Source organism: Poecile atricapillus, chromosome 13 (genome assembly GCF_030490865.1).
Source record: "Poecile atricapillus isolate bPoeAtr1 chromosome 13, bPoeAtr1.hap1, whole genome shotgun sequence".
NCBI classification, from domain to species: domain Eukaryota; kingdom Metazoa; phylum Chordata; class Aves; order Passeriformes; family Paridae; genus Poecile; species Poecile atricapillus.
The window spans coordinates 16,996,796-17,016,382 of NC_081261.1; the positions used below are offsets into that span (position 1 = coordinate 16,996,796).

The 19,587-nt window shown below is 58.6% G+C and overlaps 2 protein-coding genes across 2 annotated transcripts; both read right to left on the reverse strand.

The window, feature by feature from the left end:
* Positions 1-426: 426 nt before the first annotated feature.
* PCDH12 (protocadherin 12) lies at positions 427-10,681 on the reverse strand. Its single transcript, XM_058849006.1, has 4 exons — positions 7,637-10,681; positions 7,111-7,205; positions 5,805-5,992; positions 427-1,139 (listed from the first exon to the last, which is right to left on the reverse strand). The coding sequence occupies exons 1-4, from the start codon at positions 10,487-10,489 to the stop codon at positions 781-783; spliced, it is 3,495 nt and encodes a 1,164-aa protein (XP_058704989.1). The 5' UTR covers positions 10,490-10,681; the 3' UTR covers positions 427-780.
* A 6,036-nt stretch (positions 10,682-16,717) lies between these two features.
* Positions 16,718-18,779, reverse strand: SMIM33 (small integral membrane protein 33). The gene is made up of 2 exons (XM_058848804.1): positions 18,528-18,779; positions 16,718-18,087 (listed from the first exon to the last, which is right to left on the reverse strand). Exon 2 carries the CDS (start codon positions 18,069-18,071, stop codon positions 17,664-17,666), a length of 408 nt encoding a protein of 135 aa, XP_058704787.1. The 5' UTR covers positions 18,072-18,087; positions 18,528-18,779; the 3' UTR covers positions 16,718-17,663.
* Between the last annotated feature and the right edge of the window lie 808 nt (positions 18,780-19,587).

The window sequence follows — 19,587 nt, forward strand, 5'->3', positions numbered from 1 at the left end:
AACAGTGTTCTCACACTTCCCTTTTCCCTGGTTACCTTTGGCAGACTCGAGCCATCTGGTGTCTGCTTTTGGATAAGGACTGTGCTCCAAAATCCAACAGCCTCAAAGGACAGAACAGACTAGAATGGAATAGTTAAGGTTGGAAAAGACCTCTGAGATCACCAAGTCCAGCCTGTGATTGATCCCCACCTTGTCACTCAGCCCAGAGCACTGCGTACCACATCCAGTCCTTCTGGAGAAGGAAGCTGTGGGCACTTGAAGCAGCCATAGGAGAGATGCCAGTGCTGATTTTGGGGGCTTTTACAAAATGCCAAGTTCCCAGTGGCAGAACCACAGAAGCTGGAAGGACCTGTGGGAGACAACAGGCACATCTCCCCTTCCCCAGCTGCCACTTCAGGCTTTCTGCACATCTTTAATGTCAGCTACGCTGCTGACAGAGAGGGTAGTGTTAGAAAAAGATTGGTTTTATTTAAATTACTGAAACCCTGGAGCCCAGCTGCAGCAGTGTCCGTGACAGGTATTTCCACAGCCTGTGATCACATATCTCCCTGTGCTGTGGTTGTTCTCAGCCCCCTTGTCCTGTCCTGGGAGGAAAGGGCCCTCCTGCTGCTGGGTGGGACGGGAGGCTGGCAGAGGAGGAGGGTGAGGATGGGCAGGTGAAACAGGAGAAATCAGTCATGGAGAAATCCCACGGGCGAGGCAAAGGAAGAAATAAACCTGTCTAGGCATGGCTCCTACAGTGCCAAGCCCACCCCAAACCTCTTTCCTGTTCTCCCCCAGCTACAGCCCTGGAGCAGCATCCCCCAGGCCATGGCCACGGGCCGACAGCTGCCGCAGCAGCCCCGCGCCCGTCTGGCCGTGCTCCTGCGCCTTCTGGGACAGGATCAGCTCAAACAGGGTGCTCATCTCCGACAGGAAGGTGCTGGCCAGCCTCGTCCCGCTGCCACCGGCGTCAGCTCCAGAGCCTTTGCCAAAGGTCTCAAAGGTCCTGGGTTTCTCCTGCCTCGCAGCATCCTCATCCTCGAGGCAGCGCGGCGAGTCGGGCGAGAAGACGTTGTCCTTGTAGCTGCTGGTGAGGGGCAGCGACAGCCGGGCCACCCACGCTGGGTCTGCAGCTGTCAGCCTCCTGAGGGCCAGCTCTGGGGAGGGACAGCACAGAACAGGGGGGAAAATAAATTAATAACAATATTGATAAGTGAAAATATCTAAAATCGGCCGAGAGGAACGAGTGTAAATGCATCACCGGCGACGCCGTGCAAAGCAGCAGCTAAAAAAAGCCAAACAAACTAGAACTGGTTTGAAACTATTGGGGGTTTTGTTTTGTTTTTAATATAATAACCATTAGAATCGCTGTGCATTCTCATTTGTTGCAGTCTCAATTGGCACTTCACTAAATTGTTAGCAAAGCCTGAGAGAGGGAGGCTTTAGGACTGGCTGAAGGGGAGCAGACAATGAAAAGCTTTCCAGGGGGAAGTGTTGGACACAAAGATAGTGGACTTCCCTTCAGGGTCACTCCAGGGTGGGAATTTGCTGCTAAGGAGGCAGATTGAGACCGAAAAGAAATGAGTCCTTGTGAAAACAATAATACCAGAATGAAATTGTGGATTATAAAATGCACGGCTGGATGGTTGGAGCCTGGGACCGAACAATTGAGCACTAAAGTAGTTGTTCCTCGATTGGAAACAGCTGAGGAGCAGGGGGAGCCTGGGCTGGGGGCTGGGGCAGGCTCGTTAGTGCACCACTAATTTGATTGTGGCCCAAAATGGGCAACTGGAATCGCACAGAGGATTGGTCAAGGCATTCCCTGCTGGCAGGGAGGCACAGCCAGCGTGGATTGTTACTGGCTCTGATTAGGGGAATTACACACAAATCTGATTATCCATCTGTGGGAGAGGGAGCTGAAACGACACCGGCAGGGAAAACTGGGGAGATGAAACCAGGAGCGATCCGGGCTGACACAATGGAGACCCCAAGAGCCGGGGGTTGCTGCTCCTGAGGAAGCAAGGAGCTCTCCAGGGATCTGACTGCAACCTGTCGTTTTGCTGAGGAGATAAGCGCCAGCAGAGGAAATCTTTATGCTTAAAATAGCGTTGGCAAGAGAAGAAGTGATTATAGCTGTCCATGAATAAACATCTCCTGGAAAATAAAGGAAGGACCCCATAGCAGGGAGAGCCTGGAATAGCTTCCTCGTCAGACAGCAGGAAGGGGAGCAGGGATTCTTGTTTTTTGAGGTGGCTGGTAAACAAGAGTCCGTGCTGTGGTGCACAGAGGCTGCATTCCAGCCCCTCATTGTTCCTTCCCAAAGCACATCCCAGAACCTCAGGGGGGTTCAGAGCAACCACCCGGTTTAGGAAAGGTCTTGGGAGCAGCAAAACCTCGCTGGTAACAAAGCCCAGCAGTCCCAGGGTGGCAAAGGCTGGTGTCACTGTGGTAATAATTTTGTGGTGCTGATTAAAAAGTGGCATCTGAAAGGAGGGTCCCCATTCCAGTGCTCTTATCCTGCAGGTTCCAGAGGGTGATGAGCACCCTGCCACAGCTGGGTTCTGCATGGGGTCTGCAGCCAGTGGCTGATACAAGGCTCCTTCCCCAGCCTGCAATCGCTCCTTGTTCTCCAGAGAACCCCCTGGGATGGGCTGGGGTTGAGAGCAGGGACTCCAGCCTGGCAAGGAGAGAAGGGCAGCTACATCCCTTAGATTTTTGTTTCAGCTGGAGCCCCAAAATTCCTTGTGTGTTGCTTCACATGCAGGGCTTCCTTCTGCAACCTCGGTATTTGAGTCACAGTGCCCGTTCCTGGAGACACCACCCCAGTGTGCTGCGGGTTTTGCTGTAAAACATGCAGGTTTCTCCTCCTCAGTCTGCAAGAAGCCACTTCATTCCCTGAATATTTGGCTGCTCAGCTCTGGAGCAGGGCTCAAGCGGTCTGCTCTCTGCAGGGAGAGCTGGGCTGACAGTCCCGTGGCCATGAAAACCTCATAATTAGGGATGTTTAATTTGACCAATAACTCTTTACTGCCTTGTTTTAATGGTGTTTGGGGAGCAGGGGTTGTTTTTATCATCCATAAAGTTCTATCTCTCATCTGCTGCTGGGAGTGCTGTGCTGGGGGATCAGAGCTAACAGACGGTGCTGGGAGTTCATCCCGCAGCATCAACAATCCCAGAGCTGCCTGGGATTGCAGTCCCCCCGCTGGGAACAGCACAAAGGCCCAGCCAAGCCTCAGCCAGCTGTTAGGATGCTCCTGAGCACCAGCAGTGCTTCCTTCCTCCCTCTCAGGATGCAAGTCCACAGCTCTGTTTGTGTTTGGGAGAGGAGGAAGGAGCCCGGCAGCTCCGGCGGCTGCGCTCGGCCGCCTTTGCGGGAAGGTCTGGGCTCCTGGGGAGGGTTTGGCAGGTCTGTGCTCCTGGGGAGGGTTTGGCAGGTCTGGGCTCCTGGGGAAGGTTTGGCAGGTCTGGGCTCCTGGGGAGGGTTTGGAAGGCCTGGAAGAGAGCAGTCTCTTCGGGCATTCCAGCAGGAATCCACGCAGCCTCAGCATTCCCTGCTGGCACGGAGCAGGCTGCCCAGGGAAGCAATGGGATCATCATCCCGGGAATGGGGATGTGGCCCTGGGGATGGGTCAGTGCTGGACACGGCAGTGCTGGGGGAACAATGGGCTGAGAGGGCTTTTCCAGCCCTAATGATCCTATGGAATTCCAGGACTTCAGACAAAGGGATTTTTGTCCTATCAGATCCAAGAACTACAGGAGATGGCACTTCATGGATCAGCCTCACCATAGCCCAGATTTTCCATTGTTGTGTGGGCAGGACTGGATCCAGAGGTCCCTTTTCTGGGATCAGGGTGTGTCAGATCACCTGGGATGGAGCTGGGCTCCCCTCTGCTCCCTGCTCCTGGCTGCAGGACCTTGGAATCCAAGGAAACTTTTAGGTCTCAGCCTTTCCTTCGTTTGCTCCTTACCGGAATAAAAGAGCAGGGAGGCAAAGGTGGGGAAGCAGAAGGTGCTGTCCCTAAGGAAGAGCACCAAAAATGCCCAGCTCTGGAATTCAAACCACCCCAGCAGCAAAGCTCAATGAGTTTCTCTTCTGTGGAGGAGCACAGAGGCTCCACAATGAAATTTCTGCTACAGGACATGAGTCAGCCCAACTCTTTCAAATTGAAATGCCAGGAGAGGAGATTTTTAGAACAAATCAATAAAAGGAACATGTAGAAAATGTCAGGCCCAGATGGTATTCACCCCGGAGTGCCAGAGGAACTCAGATATGAAATTGCCTGGTTTATTAGCTGCTGTTCATTAACTACTGCTCCAAATGAATGCGGGATCAGAGCGGGGGGAGGTGGAAATGGTGACAGGAGTTTTTAAGCGCGTGAAGGTGAATCCAGCCCAGGCAGATTCAGAGAAATCCTTCTGTGCAAGGCTCAGCAGAGAGAGCCATGGAGCTGCTGCTCCCAGAGGAACCCCCTGACATTATCACACAAGGAATTGTCTTCTGGAAATTTGGAAGGGCTGGATGGAGAGCCCTGAATGACTTTGGACAAGGGCTGGAGGGACAGGACACAGGGAATGGCTTCCACTGCCAGAGGGCAGAGTTGGATGGGATATTGGGCAGGAATTGTTCCCTGGCAGGGTGGACAGGCCCTGGCACAGGGTGCCCAGAGCAGCTGTGGCTGCCCCTGGATCCCTGGCAGTGCCCAAGGCCAGGCTGGATGGGGCTTGGAGCAGCCTGGGATGGTGGGAGACGTCCTTGCCATGGCAGGAGTAGGATGGGATGATTTTTAAGGTCCCTTTCAACCCAAGCACTTCCAGAATTCAATTCTGTGAAGGCAGAGGTCACCTGAGCTGGTGGAACAGCAGCAGCCAGATTTGCAGGGGACCTGAGCCGTGTCTGAATTTACAGCCAGGATCCATAGGGACTAATATGTGTTAAAAGCTGGGAAGTGAGGCTAGGAATAATTAATCTTCCTCACCAAGGGAGGTCATTAGCAGAGTCCCACTGCTCAACACAGTGATAAAAGACATGGAAAGGGGACAATGTTGGTGTTGACTCCACTAAAACACCCAAAAGCAGAGGGTTGCTGAAGGACCTGATAATGCTGAGTGCCATGAGCTAAAGGTGGCTGGTGAATTTCAGTGTCACCGACTTGTCCCAGGGAACAATGACCTGTCATGTGCTTATGGCTCTCCCTCCACGCAGAGGAGGGACTGGGGAGTCAGAACAAACAGGGCTCAGCGTTGGGCAGGACAGGAATGAGGAACAAACCAGAAAAGCTCCTCAGACCCCCAGTGCACAGTTCTGGTCACTTGTCTCAAAAAAGATAAAATTAGCAGCAGGTTGGTCACAGGACACGAAGAGGAGAGAGGAACCTGACGGGGCTCTGAGGGTAGGTAACATCTTGGGGGGTTTGACAAGGACAAGTGTCCACCTTTCTCACTCTGCAAGGACCAGGAGAGCGTGAAGGGAGGGCTCAGGCCAGCGTGGGAAGCAGCTCAGCAGCTGCAATGTGAAACTCATCCCTCAGCAACAACAGAGACCGAGCTCATCACTGAACCCTAAACCACAGCAGACACGTCCATGGGAGGGAAGAGCACCCATAAACACGTGGAAAAATCCAACATGAAGCTCTCAGCAAGTCCCTTGGTACCAAAAGCCCGGGAGGGTCCAGACCAAACCCAGAGCCTCCCCTGGAGGTGCGATGTGCCCGGGCTGTGCAGGACAGCTGCACCTCCTGGGGGGGTGAATGTGGCTTTCCTGGGGAGATCCCACTGCTGGAGACCCCCAACCCCACCCTGTCCCAGCAGCGAGGTCACCTCACCTGCCTGTGGCTCCAGGAGGGTCTCCAGCTCCTCTCCCACGAGCTGCTGCACGGAGAGCTCGAAGGCGCTGTCGCAGTCGCGGTCCCCGGCCTCGCTCTCGCCGTGCCCGCTGTCCTTGGTGCTCAGGCAGTCGGTGTCCAGCCCAGTGTCCAGCCCCGTGTCCAGCCCCGTGTCCAGCCCCGCAGCCCTGCCGGGGTCACAACACCCAGGTCACTCCAGCCCCCAGCACAGCCCCAAGGAGCCCTTGGTGGTGTCTCGGTGTCCCCAGAATGCCCCAGAGAGGGGCTGTGGGCACCCATGCATCGCTCTCAGAAGCGAAGGCATTTTCAGTGTCCATCAGTTAATGAGTTTTGGGGGTTTGATCCCCATTTCTTGCCTGGAAGGGTTTTTATCCTTCTGCAGAAAGATCTTAGAACCACGGGAGGGTTGGGAGGGACCTTAAAGCCCATCTCATTCCACCCCCTGCCGTGGGCAGAGACACCCTCCACAATCTCAGGTTGCTCCAAGCCCCATCCAACCTGGTCTGGAACAATTCCAGGGATCCAGGGGCATATCCTGAGCAAACAGGGGCCTGCTGGCTCCTCCCCATGAATGCAGAGGAGCTTCCCTCCTGCAGGACCAGGTAAGGAGCACCCCAGAAAGCCAGAGCTGCTCTCCCTCCTTCTCCACCCTCTGCAGCTGCAGGTGAGAAAGATGAAGAAAGCTGTGGCTGCCCATAGCCTGGCCAGGTGGGGACAGGGGATGTGGCAAGGCAGTGATGAATACTCAGGAGTGTGCACCCAGGACACACAGCACAATTTAATGGGAACACCCTGAAGTTTGGGGATATCTTTGGCACACAGCTGGGATATCTCAGTGTGTCCAGCCCTGCTGCAGGTCCTCAGCCATCTAACCCCTGGCAGGGTCAGGTGTCCCAAACTCATGTTGACAGGCACCAAGAAAATGCCCAGAGCCATGGGAACACTCATCCTTGTGCTGCTGCCTCCAGAGCTGGGCCCCTCTGTGCTCCTGAGCACCCAGAACCATCAGAGGTCTTGGCAAGGGATGGTTCATGGCCGTGGAGGAGCTCAGGTGAGTATGGAGGGACTGCCAAAGGTGCCCCAGGAAGGAAGCAAAGAGCAGCTGGGAGCCAGGACCAGAGGAGTACAACCAGGCCCTGAAGGGAGAACCTCCAATCTTGGGGGGATGAGGCTTTTCCTTGTGTGTCTCTGCCGTGGTGTCTCCTGCCCTCGGAAGTTTAGGATTGGTGGGGCTGGAGCAGGGGAAGGGGGCGTGGGGAAGGGAAGTGCTGGGAGCCAGCCTTACCTGCTGCCGTTCTTGGCTGTGTACTTGTTTCCCCTGTAGTTTGTTTTGGGCTGGAACTGGCCCTGGTGCAGCAGGGAGAGCAGCTGGGAGATTTGCTGCAAGGCAGGAAAAGCCTGTTGAGCCCCGGGCTGGCCACTCAAGCTGCTTCCTGCCAGGACGTCCCTCCGAGCCCCCCGGCCTTTTTATAGCGTTTCCTCCTGCTGCAGATGGCTCAGCATCCCCACACCGGGGGAAAAACAAGCCCTGGCCAGCCCACCTGGGCCTTGAGCTTCCCCTCCACCCTCCTGCTGTTCCTGCTGTTATGGGATTGTCCCCTTGTCCCTGCGACAGCCCCGCTCCCACGCGTCCTGCTGGGGTGACATGTTCATCCCACCCAGGCTACTGAGGCATCACTGCCCCAGCCCAGGGGAAGGGACCAAGCAAAGACCATCAGGTCACACATTCCCACCACCCCAGGGTGGGCAAGGCCCAGGCAAGGAAGGACTGGGAGTGTCCACGCTCTGGGAATGGCCGGAGCAGCTCCTACCTGCACTGGGGGCGACTCCATGGCAAACTCCCCGGTCGGGCTCTGCTCCGCCAGGGCCACCAGCGACAGCCGGACCAGGCTCCTGAGGATCTGCTGGTGGGGCTGGGGCTGCTCGGGGGGCACCTGGGGCTCTCCCGTGGGTGGCTTCAGCAGAGGTGCCTCAGTGGGGCTCGCAGCCTCCTTCCCTGCGTGTTTGGGTCTGTGGGGCTGGCAGGGCCGGCGCTGCAGGATGGGCAGCTCGAAGGCGCCCTGCTGCTCCTCCGAGTCTTTGGGTGTCCTCTGATTTCTCAGGGTCCTGTAGAGAGTGGGGGTGAGGTGGAGGGGAGCCGGTGGGGTGGCGGGGGCGGCCGTGCCAGGCTGCTCCTGCTGGTGGGGCCGGGGGGGCTCAGGCTCCCGGGGGCGGCCGCGGAGCAGCGGCACCAGGTGGATGTCGGCCTTCTGGATCTGCCTGTGCGGCTTCTTGAGCTGCTGCTGCCTGCGAGCGTCCTCGGCCTCCCGGCAGTTGTAGGCCATGCCGTCCTTCTTGTCCTTCTTGCGCAGGGACAGGGTCAGGGCCAGCAGCAGCAGGCAGGCGCCCAGCAGAGCGGCCAGGCAGATCACGAGCACCACGGACAGGCTCGGCCAGCCGGGATCCCGTGCTGACATCTTGGAGAAGGCCCCGTGATGCCGGAAAAGCAAGCGGAGCCGGGCCAGGGTGTGCAGGGGGGTGTCCCCCTGGTCGCTCACCCGGACCAGCAGCTCCCGCTGGCTGCCGGCCAGGCTGCTGGCATTGCTGGTGTTGAGGGACACCTGCCCCAGGAGGGGGTCCAGGATGAAGAGCCCGCTATCATCCCCACCCAGCAGCTCATACCGGAGAGCCCCATTGACACCAGAGTCCACATCCCTGGCTATGATGGTGAAGAGGAAGGGGCTGCCAGGGCACGACACGAGTGTGGAATTGGTCACTGCCGCAGCCCCTTGGGTGCTCCCGTTCCCAGGGACCACCCAGCAGCACCCAGTGTCCACATTGACCAGGACAGAGAGCGTGGCCACCCCTCCCACCAGCGCTGGCGTGGTGATGATGGGTGCGTTGTCATTCCGGTCGAGCACAGCCAGCCTGATGGAGATGTTGGATGCCAGCTTGGGATGCCCTCCATCCTCCGCTGTCACCAAGAACTCCAGGCTCCTCACCTGCTCGTAATCAAAAGCTTGGAGGGCAAAAACATCCCCAGTGACGGGGTCAACTGAGACCAGCCCCAAAGCAGAGGGGTCCAGGATCCTGTAGGTGACTTTCCCATTGAAGCCCAGGTCGGGGTCGGTGGCACGGACAGTGAGCAGGAAGGCAGGGGCTTCACTGTTCTCAGCAACAGCAGCCTCGTAGGCGGCCTTCTCGAAGGCCGGGGCGTTGTCGTTGACATCGCTGATGCAGATGGTGAGGTGTTTCAGCACTGCCAGGGACAGGTCCCCCATGTCCCTCACCACCAGTGTCAGGTTGTACTCGGCGCGCCGCTCGCGGTCCAGCGAGGCGTTGGTCAGCAGCGCGAAGCTGTGGCTGTTGGTCCTCTTCAGCCTGAAGTGCTCGTACCCCTGGCTGAGGGAGCAGAGCACCTGCCCATTGCTTCCCGAGTCGGGGTCGCTGGCTGTCACCAGGGCCACAAAGCTGTCCTTGGGGAGGGCCTCAGACAGCACGGGCACCCGCGCGGCCCAGGTGACGTGGACATCAGGAGCGTTGTCATTGACGTCCAGGACCTTGACCAGGACCTTGCAGTGCGCCGGGATGGGGTTGGCGCCCAGGTCCCGCGCCTGCACGTCCAGTTCGTAGGCGTGGGTCTCCTCGTAGTCCAGAGGGAGCCTCAGGAGGATGCTGCCCGTGCGGGTGTCGATGCTGAAGGTGCTGAGCACCTCGGGGGGCGCGTGCCTGCTCAGGCTGTACTCGATCTCCCCGTTGGGACCCTGGTCGGGGTCAGTGGCCGTGACCGTCACCAGGAGGGTCCCGGGCTGGGCGTCCTCCCGAACCTCCACCGTCAGGGAGCTCTCTGCAAACACGGGGCTGTTGTCATTGGAGTCGAGGACAATGACTTTAATCAAAGCAGTACCTGATTTTGGTGGCTCCCCATGATCTGTGGCCGTCAACACGAGGTCGAAGGAGGAGTGCAGCTCCCGGTCCACCTCCTTAACCACGACAAGCTCCGCATGCCTCGTCCCGTCGGAGCCGGAGACGACCTCCAGAGCAAAGTGCTCGCTGGGGGAGAGGGTGTAGGAGCAGTGGGCATTGGGGCCGGCATCAGCATCCAGGGCTCGATCCAGCGGGATCCGAGTCCGCAGGGACGCGCTCTCCGAGATCTCCAGCTCCAGCTCGGGTGTGGGGAAGCGTGGCGCGTTGTCGTTGATGTCCACCACCTGAACCTCCACGTGGATCAGGGCCGGGTTCTGAGCTGCCAGCACGTCGAAGGACACCCAGCAGGGATCAGCGTGGCGGCACAGCTGCTCCCTGTCCACGCGCCCGGCCGTGCTCAGCATCCCGTCCCCCCTGCCCACACGCAGCGGGAACCTCCCGGGGGTCTCCATCAGCTGGAAGGTCTCGGCCGCCTCGCCGCTCTCGCCGCCCTCGAAGTGCTCGGCCAGGCTCCCTATGACGGTCCCCGGGGGCACCTCCTCCAGCACCCGGTACTGCACCGTGAACGTGGCCACCTCCTGGGCATCGGCGCTCAGGAACAGGTACCACCACCAGAGCGCCGGCAGCTGCAGCGCCGAGCGGCTCAGCCCCAGCACGCTGCCGGCAGAGCCCCCGCGGCCCCGCCGCGCTGCCATGGGCTGTCCCGCCGGCCACCGCATCCCCGGAGAGCCCTCAGGGCCACCGCAGCGCCTCGCCATCCTCTCCCATCTCCGAGCGCCGCGGGCTCCAGCCAGAGCTTGGAAAGGAGGGGAAATGAGGAGCGGGGCTGGTGGCTGCTCCCAGCGCTGCCATCACCGGGAGCCCCCCGGGCCGGGACAGCCCGGAGCGGAGGGACCGTGCCCGGAGCAGCCCCCGGCCGGCTGGCCGGGCTGGGGATGGAGCGGCCGGGATCCTATGGAAACCCCACCTACAGGAAAAGGGAGGACCGGGCCGGTACAATGCCGGGGCGGGGTGCGGCGGCCCAGCTGCGAGAGGGTGTGGAAGTGTCCCCCGATCCCGGCCTGGGGGCACCGTCACCGCTGTCACCTGCCCAGAAGGTGGGATTCCTGCAGTCCCTGACCCATCACAAACCTCTCGTGCTTCGGGAAGAGGTGACGGACTTCTGCTCCTGCCCTGACCCAAAGCCTTGTTCCCCACGCTTTTACATCTCAGACTTTGGCACATTCTTATTTTGCCTAAATTCCAGTGCAATCCCTGCTCCGTGCTCTGCGCGGGTCACCTTTCCCAGCACAAAGGTGATGGATGATGTCACCATTTCCAGCTGGACACACCAAAATGAGCTGATGAATCAGCAGGAGTGTGGCCACATCACCCAGAGCCAGGAGGGTGCGAGGGCAGGAGGGAGGCGCTGGCAGACACGACCTGTGTCCGTTCAGGCCTCTCCCCATCCCTCCATCCGTCTGTCCTGGCTGCTCCCTGTCTCGGCACGTGCTCCATCCCAGCTTGGCTCTGCACTGATTTCCCTGGCGTCACTCCTGCCCCATCAAATCCCTTCTTGGCCTTATTTCAGCCCTGAGCCCCCACAGTCAGGCTGCCCAGCTGCTGCAGCAGTATCACCACAGCTGGCCAGCTGTGCACACACAGGGACCACAGCCTGAAGGTGTTCCATGGATTCCTCCTGAGCCTGCAGAGCCCCCAGACCCCAGGCTGGGTTTGCTTCAGTCTCGAGGTGACTGAAGGCATTCAGGACAGGGAAGGTCATGTGGGATTTTCCCTTGGCTGTTAGAGCATCCTCAAGGTCTGGTTGGAGCCTCACCAGCCACTTCATCTCTGTGTCCCCACACCTTCCAGGCAGCCTCCAGCAGCCTTCATCATCCTGCACCCACCTCGCCCTCTCCTCCTGCTTTGCAGCCTTGACGGGCACCCCTTGTCCCCCCAACCTATTCCCATCCCTCCCAGCTCCCCTCACTGCTCTGGTTTTCCCAGGTGAGGCTCCTGCATCCCTGCTCTCATCACTTTTCTTTGTCACGGTGAATTTTGATGCCCCAAAGAGCAGCAAAGCCAAAGCCCCCTCAGCCCGGCAGGAGAAAGGGCCAGAGCCTTGCTGCTATTCCTGGGCTCAGCCCCAGCTCCAGGTGACCTTTGCCAGGTCATTTCCCTGCTTTGTGCTCGCGCTTCCTCCTGGAATCATCTCCCGGAGGGATGATCCCGCTCGCTCCCACTGCCCGCGGAGCTCCGGCTGGAGAAGCGGATGTCTCCCAGCCCATGCCCAGTTTTGGGAGGGGAGGTGGGAAGGGCACTTCCTTCTGCTGGGACTCTTATCCCTCCAGCTCCCAGTTTGTGTAATGCTTTTCCTTTTCAGGAATGGAGTGGAACAGAAGAACCACGCTGGAACATCGCAAGGGAAAGGAAATCAGTGATACCCCCTGAGGTGATACCTTCAGGGGGTTCCCTGAGGAGCCTGGAGCTCCTTCTCCTGTCACCTCCCAGTCCAACAGCACAACAAACCAGCCTCCCCCAGGGCCCCATGTTTAACCCATCACTGACACCACAGGAGGTGAATCCCCCTGACTCCAGACCCCACTTGCTGCCATCCCCACCCCTCAGCTGGGAGGATTCCAAACCTCCAAACCACTCGTTTTTCTCCCCAAAGACAGGGACCAGGTGGGATTTTGAGCATCGGTTTGCTCAGGGAAAGGCTGGGAGAAGTCACAGTCACTGAGCACTGTTCCCAGCCTGGCTGTACAGATCCCAGCACTGGTGACAGGTCTGGCCTGCCCAGGAGGAGCTGGAGGAGCTCCTGCATGAATTATTTATGGTTCTTCAGGAAGAAATCCCTACAGACCAGGCCTGTGACCCCCAGCCATCAGAATATTCCCAGCTGGCAGGAGGATGCTGCAAAAGCATGGCTGAGCTGCAAATCAGTGCCGTGGAGGGAGATGGACAAAGTAACGCTGCAAGAAAATAGAAAAGAAAAATGGGGTCGAGCTGGGACTTGCCAGAAGCACAGGCAGGGAAATGAGATCTGGTGCTAAAAACAAAACGTGTCTCCTCCTGTTTCCTGTTCACACCCCAGCTGGCTCCCGACGTGCTTCAGGACCTCCGTGGACACCGTGGTGGCTTATGAACACAAAATTCCTCCTCTAAGGTTTAGCCTGCACCTGAACCCTTTCATTTAAAGCTCAGAAGGAGCCTCAGCTACACTCAACCCCCACAGCCTTTCATACATTCACTGTGTGCAGTGCTTCCCTCAGCTCCGGGGCTGTCAGTGCCCAGAGCAGCTGGAAATGCCATTCCCAGGAATGCAAACCCGGCTCCAGCTGCTCTCCAGGCTCCAGAGCAGGACAGGGCACACCCTGAGCTCCCAGGGGTGCCGAGCTGTGCTGGAGGCACCGCTCTCCCTGTCCATCACCTGGCAGAGAGCAGCACCACCAGGTTATTTCGAGCTCCGCTGCGCAGCTGGAGATCTTCAAACTTTGTCATTTTGGGCTGCCACAGTGTTAGCCTGGGAGCAGGAGCTGTGCCATGGCACAGCAGGGAGCGGAGGGCAGCTGGAAAGGAGAGTGAAGAGGCTTTTTCAAACCTAACCACTTTCTCTGATGAGGACAGGCTGAGAGCTGGGGATGTTTGCCCAGACAAGAGGAGGCTCCAGGCAGACCTTAAAGCCCCTCCAGTGCCCGAGGCTGCCGGAGCTCCAGGAGGGTTTGGACAGCGCTGCCAGGCTGGGATTGCCGGGGTGTCTGTGCAGGGCCAGGGGCTGGACAGGACCATTGTTGTGGGTCCCTTCCAACTGTGGATATTCCGCGATTCTCTGAATTTCCAGCCCTTTAAAGACAGCCATTGCTCCTCTAGGAGTGTCACTGCCTTTTCAGCAGACGGCAAATCCCTCCCTGAGCATGAGGTGTGTGAGGTGCAGCTGCACAAGGCAGCCCAGAACCTTCCCCGTGCTCAGCTGCCTGCAGGGACCTGCGAGGCTCCCGGGGGGAGGAGGAAGGACGCGATTCCCCCTCTCACACCAGGCACAGAACCCTGCAAGAGGTGACGGAACCTTCCCTTGGGGTGCTCCGGCTCACCCTGAGCTCATCTCCGTAAAACCGGCAGGTGACACCGGCCGCAGGTGACATCCCTGTGCCACCCGCTCCATCACCATCACCGGGCTCCTCCAGCGGTGCCTTCCCGGAGCTCCCGGTGCCTGCTCTGTGCAGTTGGATCGCTCCACCACGAGAGCCCACTGCTGCTCCGCGCTCCGCTCCGCCTGTCCCCGCCTGGCCCGAGCGGCCGGGGGTGCCGAGCCCCCCAAAGTGTCCCCGGGGAGCGGCTGCCCCCGCGCACGGTCCCCCCGCCAGCCCGCGGGGAGGCTCCGGGGATGCTGCAGCTGCTTCCCCTCCATCCCCCGCGGGTACTCTGGGTGCCTCCCTCAGTCTGGCACGGCTTTCGGGTGTTCCCCTCGGTTTCACACGGGTTTTGGGTGTTTCCCTGGGTTTTATATGATTTTAGGGTGTTTCCCTGGGTTTTACACAGGTTTAGGGTTTTCCACACTTTCCGGGCGATTTTCCCGGACTTTACACGATTTTAGGGTGTTTCCCCCGGTTTTGCACACTTTCAGGGTGTTTCCCTGGGTTTCACACGATTTTAGGGTGTTTCCCTGGGTTTTACACGATTTTAAGCAACTTTCCAGCATCACAAGCAGAGTCTCCCCCCAAACCCCGCTGTACCCCCCCAACCCTTTCTCTGGGGGGGTTTTAACGGTGCCTCCCCTCCTGCAAGGCAACACCTGAATTAGGAGGGAAATAAAAGGGGGTGCAGGCAATCCCTGATGAGGACAGTGTTAATTATTGATGCAGCAGCTCCTGAAAGCTTCCCCAGGCAAAAAAAAACTGGTTTTGAGCAAAGCAGCTCCTGCCTGCCAGGCTCCAGGAGCTGCCCTGCACAGAGGGGACGATAAGGAGAGTTATTGTTGCTCCGTGCTCATAAAAGGATTAGTATTAAGGAGGGGAAGAAAGTTATAAGTGAAGTAAATTGGGCCAGGCTGGATGTTTGAATAGAGAGGAATAATGTTATGGTAATGTCATGCACGGCTCTGCTGCTTCAGGACCCTGACGTGTTTTATAAAAACCAATTCTGTGAGCACAGAGAGGGAGAGCTGGCCAAAGAGAAATGAGGAGAAGCTGTAAAAATGATGTTTTATTGTGTGGGAGAAAGCAATGAGTTGAGATCTAACCCTTGATGTCCTTCTGGAGGAGAAAGCTGGCAGCATATTGCCGCTTGCTTGTATGATTTAATTTGCTATTCTAAGTCTTACAGTAATTTCTTTCCTGTGCTCCAAAAGCTTGTATCTAAATTTCTCTTTGCAAATGAAAGACATGGAAGAACTCCCCAAGGCTTCAGTGCTGGATCTTTGCAGAATGTGGACGGGGCTGCTGGCAGGATGGGGGCACCCAGCAGCAGCACCTTTCACTGCCAGCTCGGTTTGATTTCAGTTTGACAACCCAAAACACCTGAACAGCGACTGGGGCTGGGTTCCCTGCACTGCACAGGGTAAGTGATGGATCCGGGCCACGGCACACTGTGACATAAATCAGACCTTTACGAGTCCCCAGCGGCTGCAAATCAATAAGTGCCAGCAATAATTACCCATTTTGTCTTGCTCTTTATTAATATTTAGACGTTTTTAATCTTTTCTCTCTAAACACGATGTTTCCCTGCTGTGGGTGTCCTTCAGAGGGAGCTGCCAGGAAAGCTCCTGTTCCTCTAATTAAAGGCTTTGTGCTGGGCAGCAGGACTGAGCAGGACTCCTGAGCAGGAATGACACAGCCACAGAAGCTGGGGATGACTCTGCTGTCCCAGCCTGGGTGGGTGACACTGCCTGATGTCCCCAAGAGGAGGGTGCAGCCTCTCTGGGTGTCACAGCACAGATCTTGTGATGCTCACAAGCTCCAGCTCTTGGTGGGGGTGACCACAACCCACAGATGTCATGTAAAGAGTTCATGGAATAGTTTTGGTTGGAAAGAACCTTAAAGCCCATCCCATTCCCCCCCTGCCATGGCAGGGACACCTCCCACCATCCCAGGCTGCTCCAGCTCTGTCCAGCCCGGCCTTGGGCACTGCCAGGGATCCAGGGGCAGCCCCAGCTGCTCTGGGCACCCTGTGCCAGGGCCTGCCACCCTCCCAGAGAGGATTTCTTAATTAGGACGAGTCCCTAGAGGGGATTATCTCCTCAGGGGTGCTGTTAGGGATGTGCAGGTTGCAAACAAAGGCCTCTTTGACATGGAAAGGGGAGCAGGACTCCACAATTTTCAATGGAAATGACAGTCCTTATCTCCTCTGCCATGGGTGTGGGAGAGCTGATAATGCCCTACCGGCCCTGGAAAACAAATGGAAGCAAATTCAAAACAGAAAACAACCCTTCCAAAAAAGTAGTATAAATTATCTTTGTTGTGGAGACAAAAAGTTTTCAGCAAGTCCAACCACTACCCAGCTTTAAAGCAAGAAAAGGGCTGGAAAAGTGAGAGGAGGGATCCTGGAGCATCTGCCATGTCGAGAATCCCTCCAGCACCTGCAGGAACAGGTAAAGCCCATCTCTTGTCCAGCTGTGCCCACAGGGATCTGTGCCAGGACCTGAGGGCAGCTGCAGACCTGGCTTTTCCAGACTGGGAGAGGTGGGAGCTGTATCCTGACTTGTGGGGCTGTCCAGCAGAATAAATCCTCCTGGGGGATCTCAGAGGCTGCTCCCTCCCCAGGCACTGCAGATCCTGCAGTCCCCCATGGGAGGAGAAACTGGGACTGAAGAGATCTCCAGCAGCAGAGACCCCAGGACTGAACAGGGACCGTGCTCTGACACCCCCAGGAGCCTGCAGAGCTCAGGTTTCACCTGCCCTGATCCCTCTGTGCCACCTCAGCACCCGCCCACAGAGATGGCAACCCCAGCATCGCTCCCTCCTAGGGACAGCAGCCAGGGATGGGGACAGGGAGGGGACACAGTGAGGGTGACACAGTAAAGGTGACACATTGAAGGTGACAGTGGGGGTGACCTCAGGTCTCCCCGTCCCTTTGCACAGAGGTGCTGCAGGCTCTGCCCAGAGTCACATGAGCTTCCCCTCTGGTGCCAACGCCTCCAGATGTTCAGCCAGCTGTGCTGTGCCATTATCACCTCTCTGGCCTCTGCTGTGTCACCGCTCCTCTCTCACCCACTCCACTGGGGACAGGACGCGTTGTCCCCGTCCCTGGCACCGCCCCACACAGAACCAGGAGCTGCATCCTCTCCCCCCGTCTCTGGCTGTTTGCCCGAGGGGCTGGGGGGGCTGGCAGGGGCAGGACGATGTTCCAGCCCCCCACCGTGGGAAAAGGGGCTGTGGTGAGAGGCAAAGAGCGGCTGGAAGCTTCTCTGTGCCATAGAAACAGTGTCACGAGGACACATCGAGTGTGGAAACATCTTCACCGGAAAACAATTCCAGGTGATGCAACTTCCAGCTAATGCCGGGAGCCAAGCACAGCCCCAGAGCTCTGCAGCTGGGGCAAGGACCAAGGCAGCTCTGCTGGCCCCTCCCAGGCAATGTGGGACAGGTAAAACCAGGGCAGAAGAGATGCTAAAGCTGTCCCAGGTAGGCTGAACCAGCCCCAGAGCCAGGGCTGGGACCCAGCTCCTGCCTGGGGACAGTGGCACCCCTGGGCTGGACTTCTGGGGGCCACTGACGGGTCCTGAACCTCCTGGCTGAGCGTTCCTGGGGCCAGACACAGCTCTGGGGTGATGCAGCTTCCAGGGACACTGCAGGGACCCTGAACCTCCTGGCTGAGTGTTCCTGGGGCCAGACACGGCTCTGGGGAGGTGCAGCCTCCGTGTGTGGGCAGCGGCGAGTCCCGGGATACAGGAACATCCCATCCCAGCCTTTCCCGAGGGCCACGTGCCTTGTGCCCAGGTGGCCCAGGGCCGTGTCACAGGTAGGTGATCTCGATGACATTGGGCTCAGCGCTCCCAAGGGGAAGGTGACGGCTGCAGGAGCAGTGGCAGATCACCCCAGCAGAGTCCACGCCGGGCAGATCCCGGCCCGGCAGCTTCCCGTGGGAATCCAGCTGTCTCCAGTGGGTGAGGAGCACGCTGTCCATGAGCTGGGGCATGGGCTCGTGGTACAGCGTGATCTGCACGGTGCGCAGCTGGGGCCCGTAGTGCACGGCCAGGACGATGAGCACGGCCAGCAGCACGAACGCCACCACGATGGCCGAGATCACGGGCAGAGCGTCCGATTTCTTTGTCACACTCTTGACGATGGAGACGGGAGTGAAGGCGGCCACGTCCTGAGGTTCGGGCTGTCTCAGCTGGCTGCCGGCCAGAGAGGCGTTCATGGCTCCGCGGGGTCACCTGGCACGGGGACACGGGGGATGAGCACCGGGCAGAGGGTGGCACGGTGAGGGTGACATCTCTCATCATCTGCCCTCATCTCCTGCCCTCCAGCCCGCAGCTCCTGCCCGCTCCTGCAGCGGGATGATCCCGTGGGTGTCCCCTCCCTCGGGCTCGCAGCACAGGATTAATTTCGGTGACGTCTGGGGTTTGTAGGATGAGGCAATGCCCTGCCTGTCCTTGTCCTGGGAGCCTTTGGACGCTGCTCCTGGCCCTTGTGTCCCCTGTGCCCTCCCCTGTCCGGCCCCAGCCCCGCGGTGCTGATCCAGCACCGAACCTCACGGGGGGACCTGGCCAGAGCCAAGACCCCGTGGGATCCAGCACGGGGGAGGCAGGATGGATGGATGGATGGAAGGAAGGAAGAAGGAAGGAAGGAGAGCCCTCCCAGCCCCACGGGGTACCTGCGCGTCCCTGCTGCCTGCGAATCATCATCTCCGGCGCTGGGCAGCTGCCGGCGGGGCGAGCAGGAGCTGCGGGCTGGCTCTCCGGGGAAGGTGCAGCCGGAATCACCTCGGAAGTTGCCACGTCACGGCCCGGCCCGGCCCCGCCGAGGCTCCCGGGGCACACGGGGGAGCCCCGCTCATCCCTCCCCCGCCGCTGCCACATCAGCGCCGCTGTCCCCGCTGCGGGACAAGGGCCCCTTTGATCGGGGACAGGCGCCATCCCTCCCTGCTTCGGCTGCGGGAAAGCTCCCCGCTGCCACCGGCGGGGCGGGCAAAAGGAATGTGCTGAAGGAATGGGTGGGAAAAGTCCCTTTGTGCCCGTGAGCTGCCCCTCCGGGCTGGAAGGGCCCTGTCGCCAGGGATGGCACAGCCCGGGGGTGACTGTCCCTGCCGGGGGTCCCGCTGCCGCAGGAGGAGATTCTGCCTGAGGGCTGAGTCCACGGGGAGCTCTGGATGCTTCGGCCCCCCGGTTCAGTGGTTGGACTCAATGATTTTGGAGGTTTTTCCGAAATAAATGATTGGGTGAGCTGCTGGGGGTCACAGTGCCCGGACAGGGCTGGCACATCCCTCCCCTGACACGCCCTGCACACAGGTACATCAACCCGGGGTGCCGTGTGTCACACCCTCTGCCCCAGCAGTGACCTTCAGCACATCACAGAGCAGAAAATACAGATCCCTCGGAGTTTCAGCCATTACAAAACACATCTTCCCATCCTTCCACCCCAAAACACCACTGCTCTTACCTGCAGGCTCTCAGCAGACAGGCTGGGGTGAATATTTGGGCTCTGTCCTTCCTGCACGTGGGGAGGACAGGGTGGGAAAAGCCTTTTCCACCATCCAGCCGAGCATCCAGAAGAGATTTAACTGCGTGTGAGCTTCTGGGTATTTGCACTCATTTCAGGATTTGGTAAAACCTTAATCTACAGCATAATCTCTGAGCGTCACATCTGTGCAAGGGACAAAAGGATGGGGGGGCTGCTGGCAGGGGGTTTGTCCCAGCAAGGGCTGCTGTGGAGGC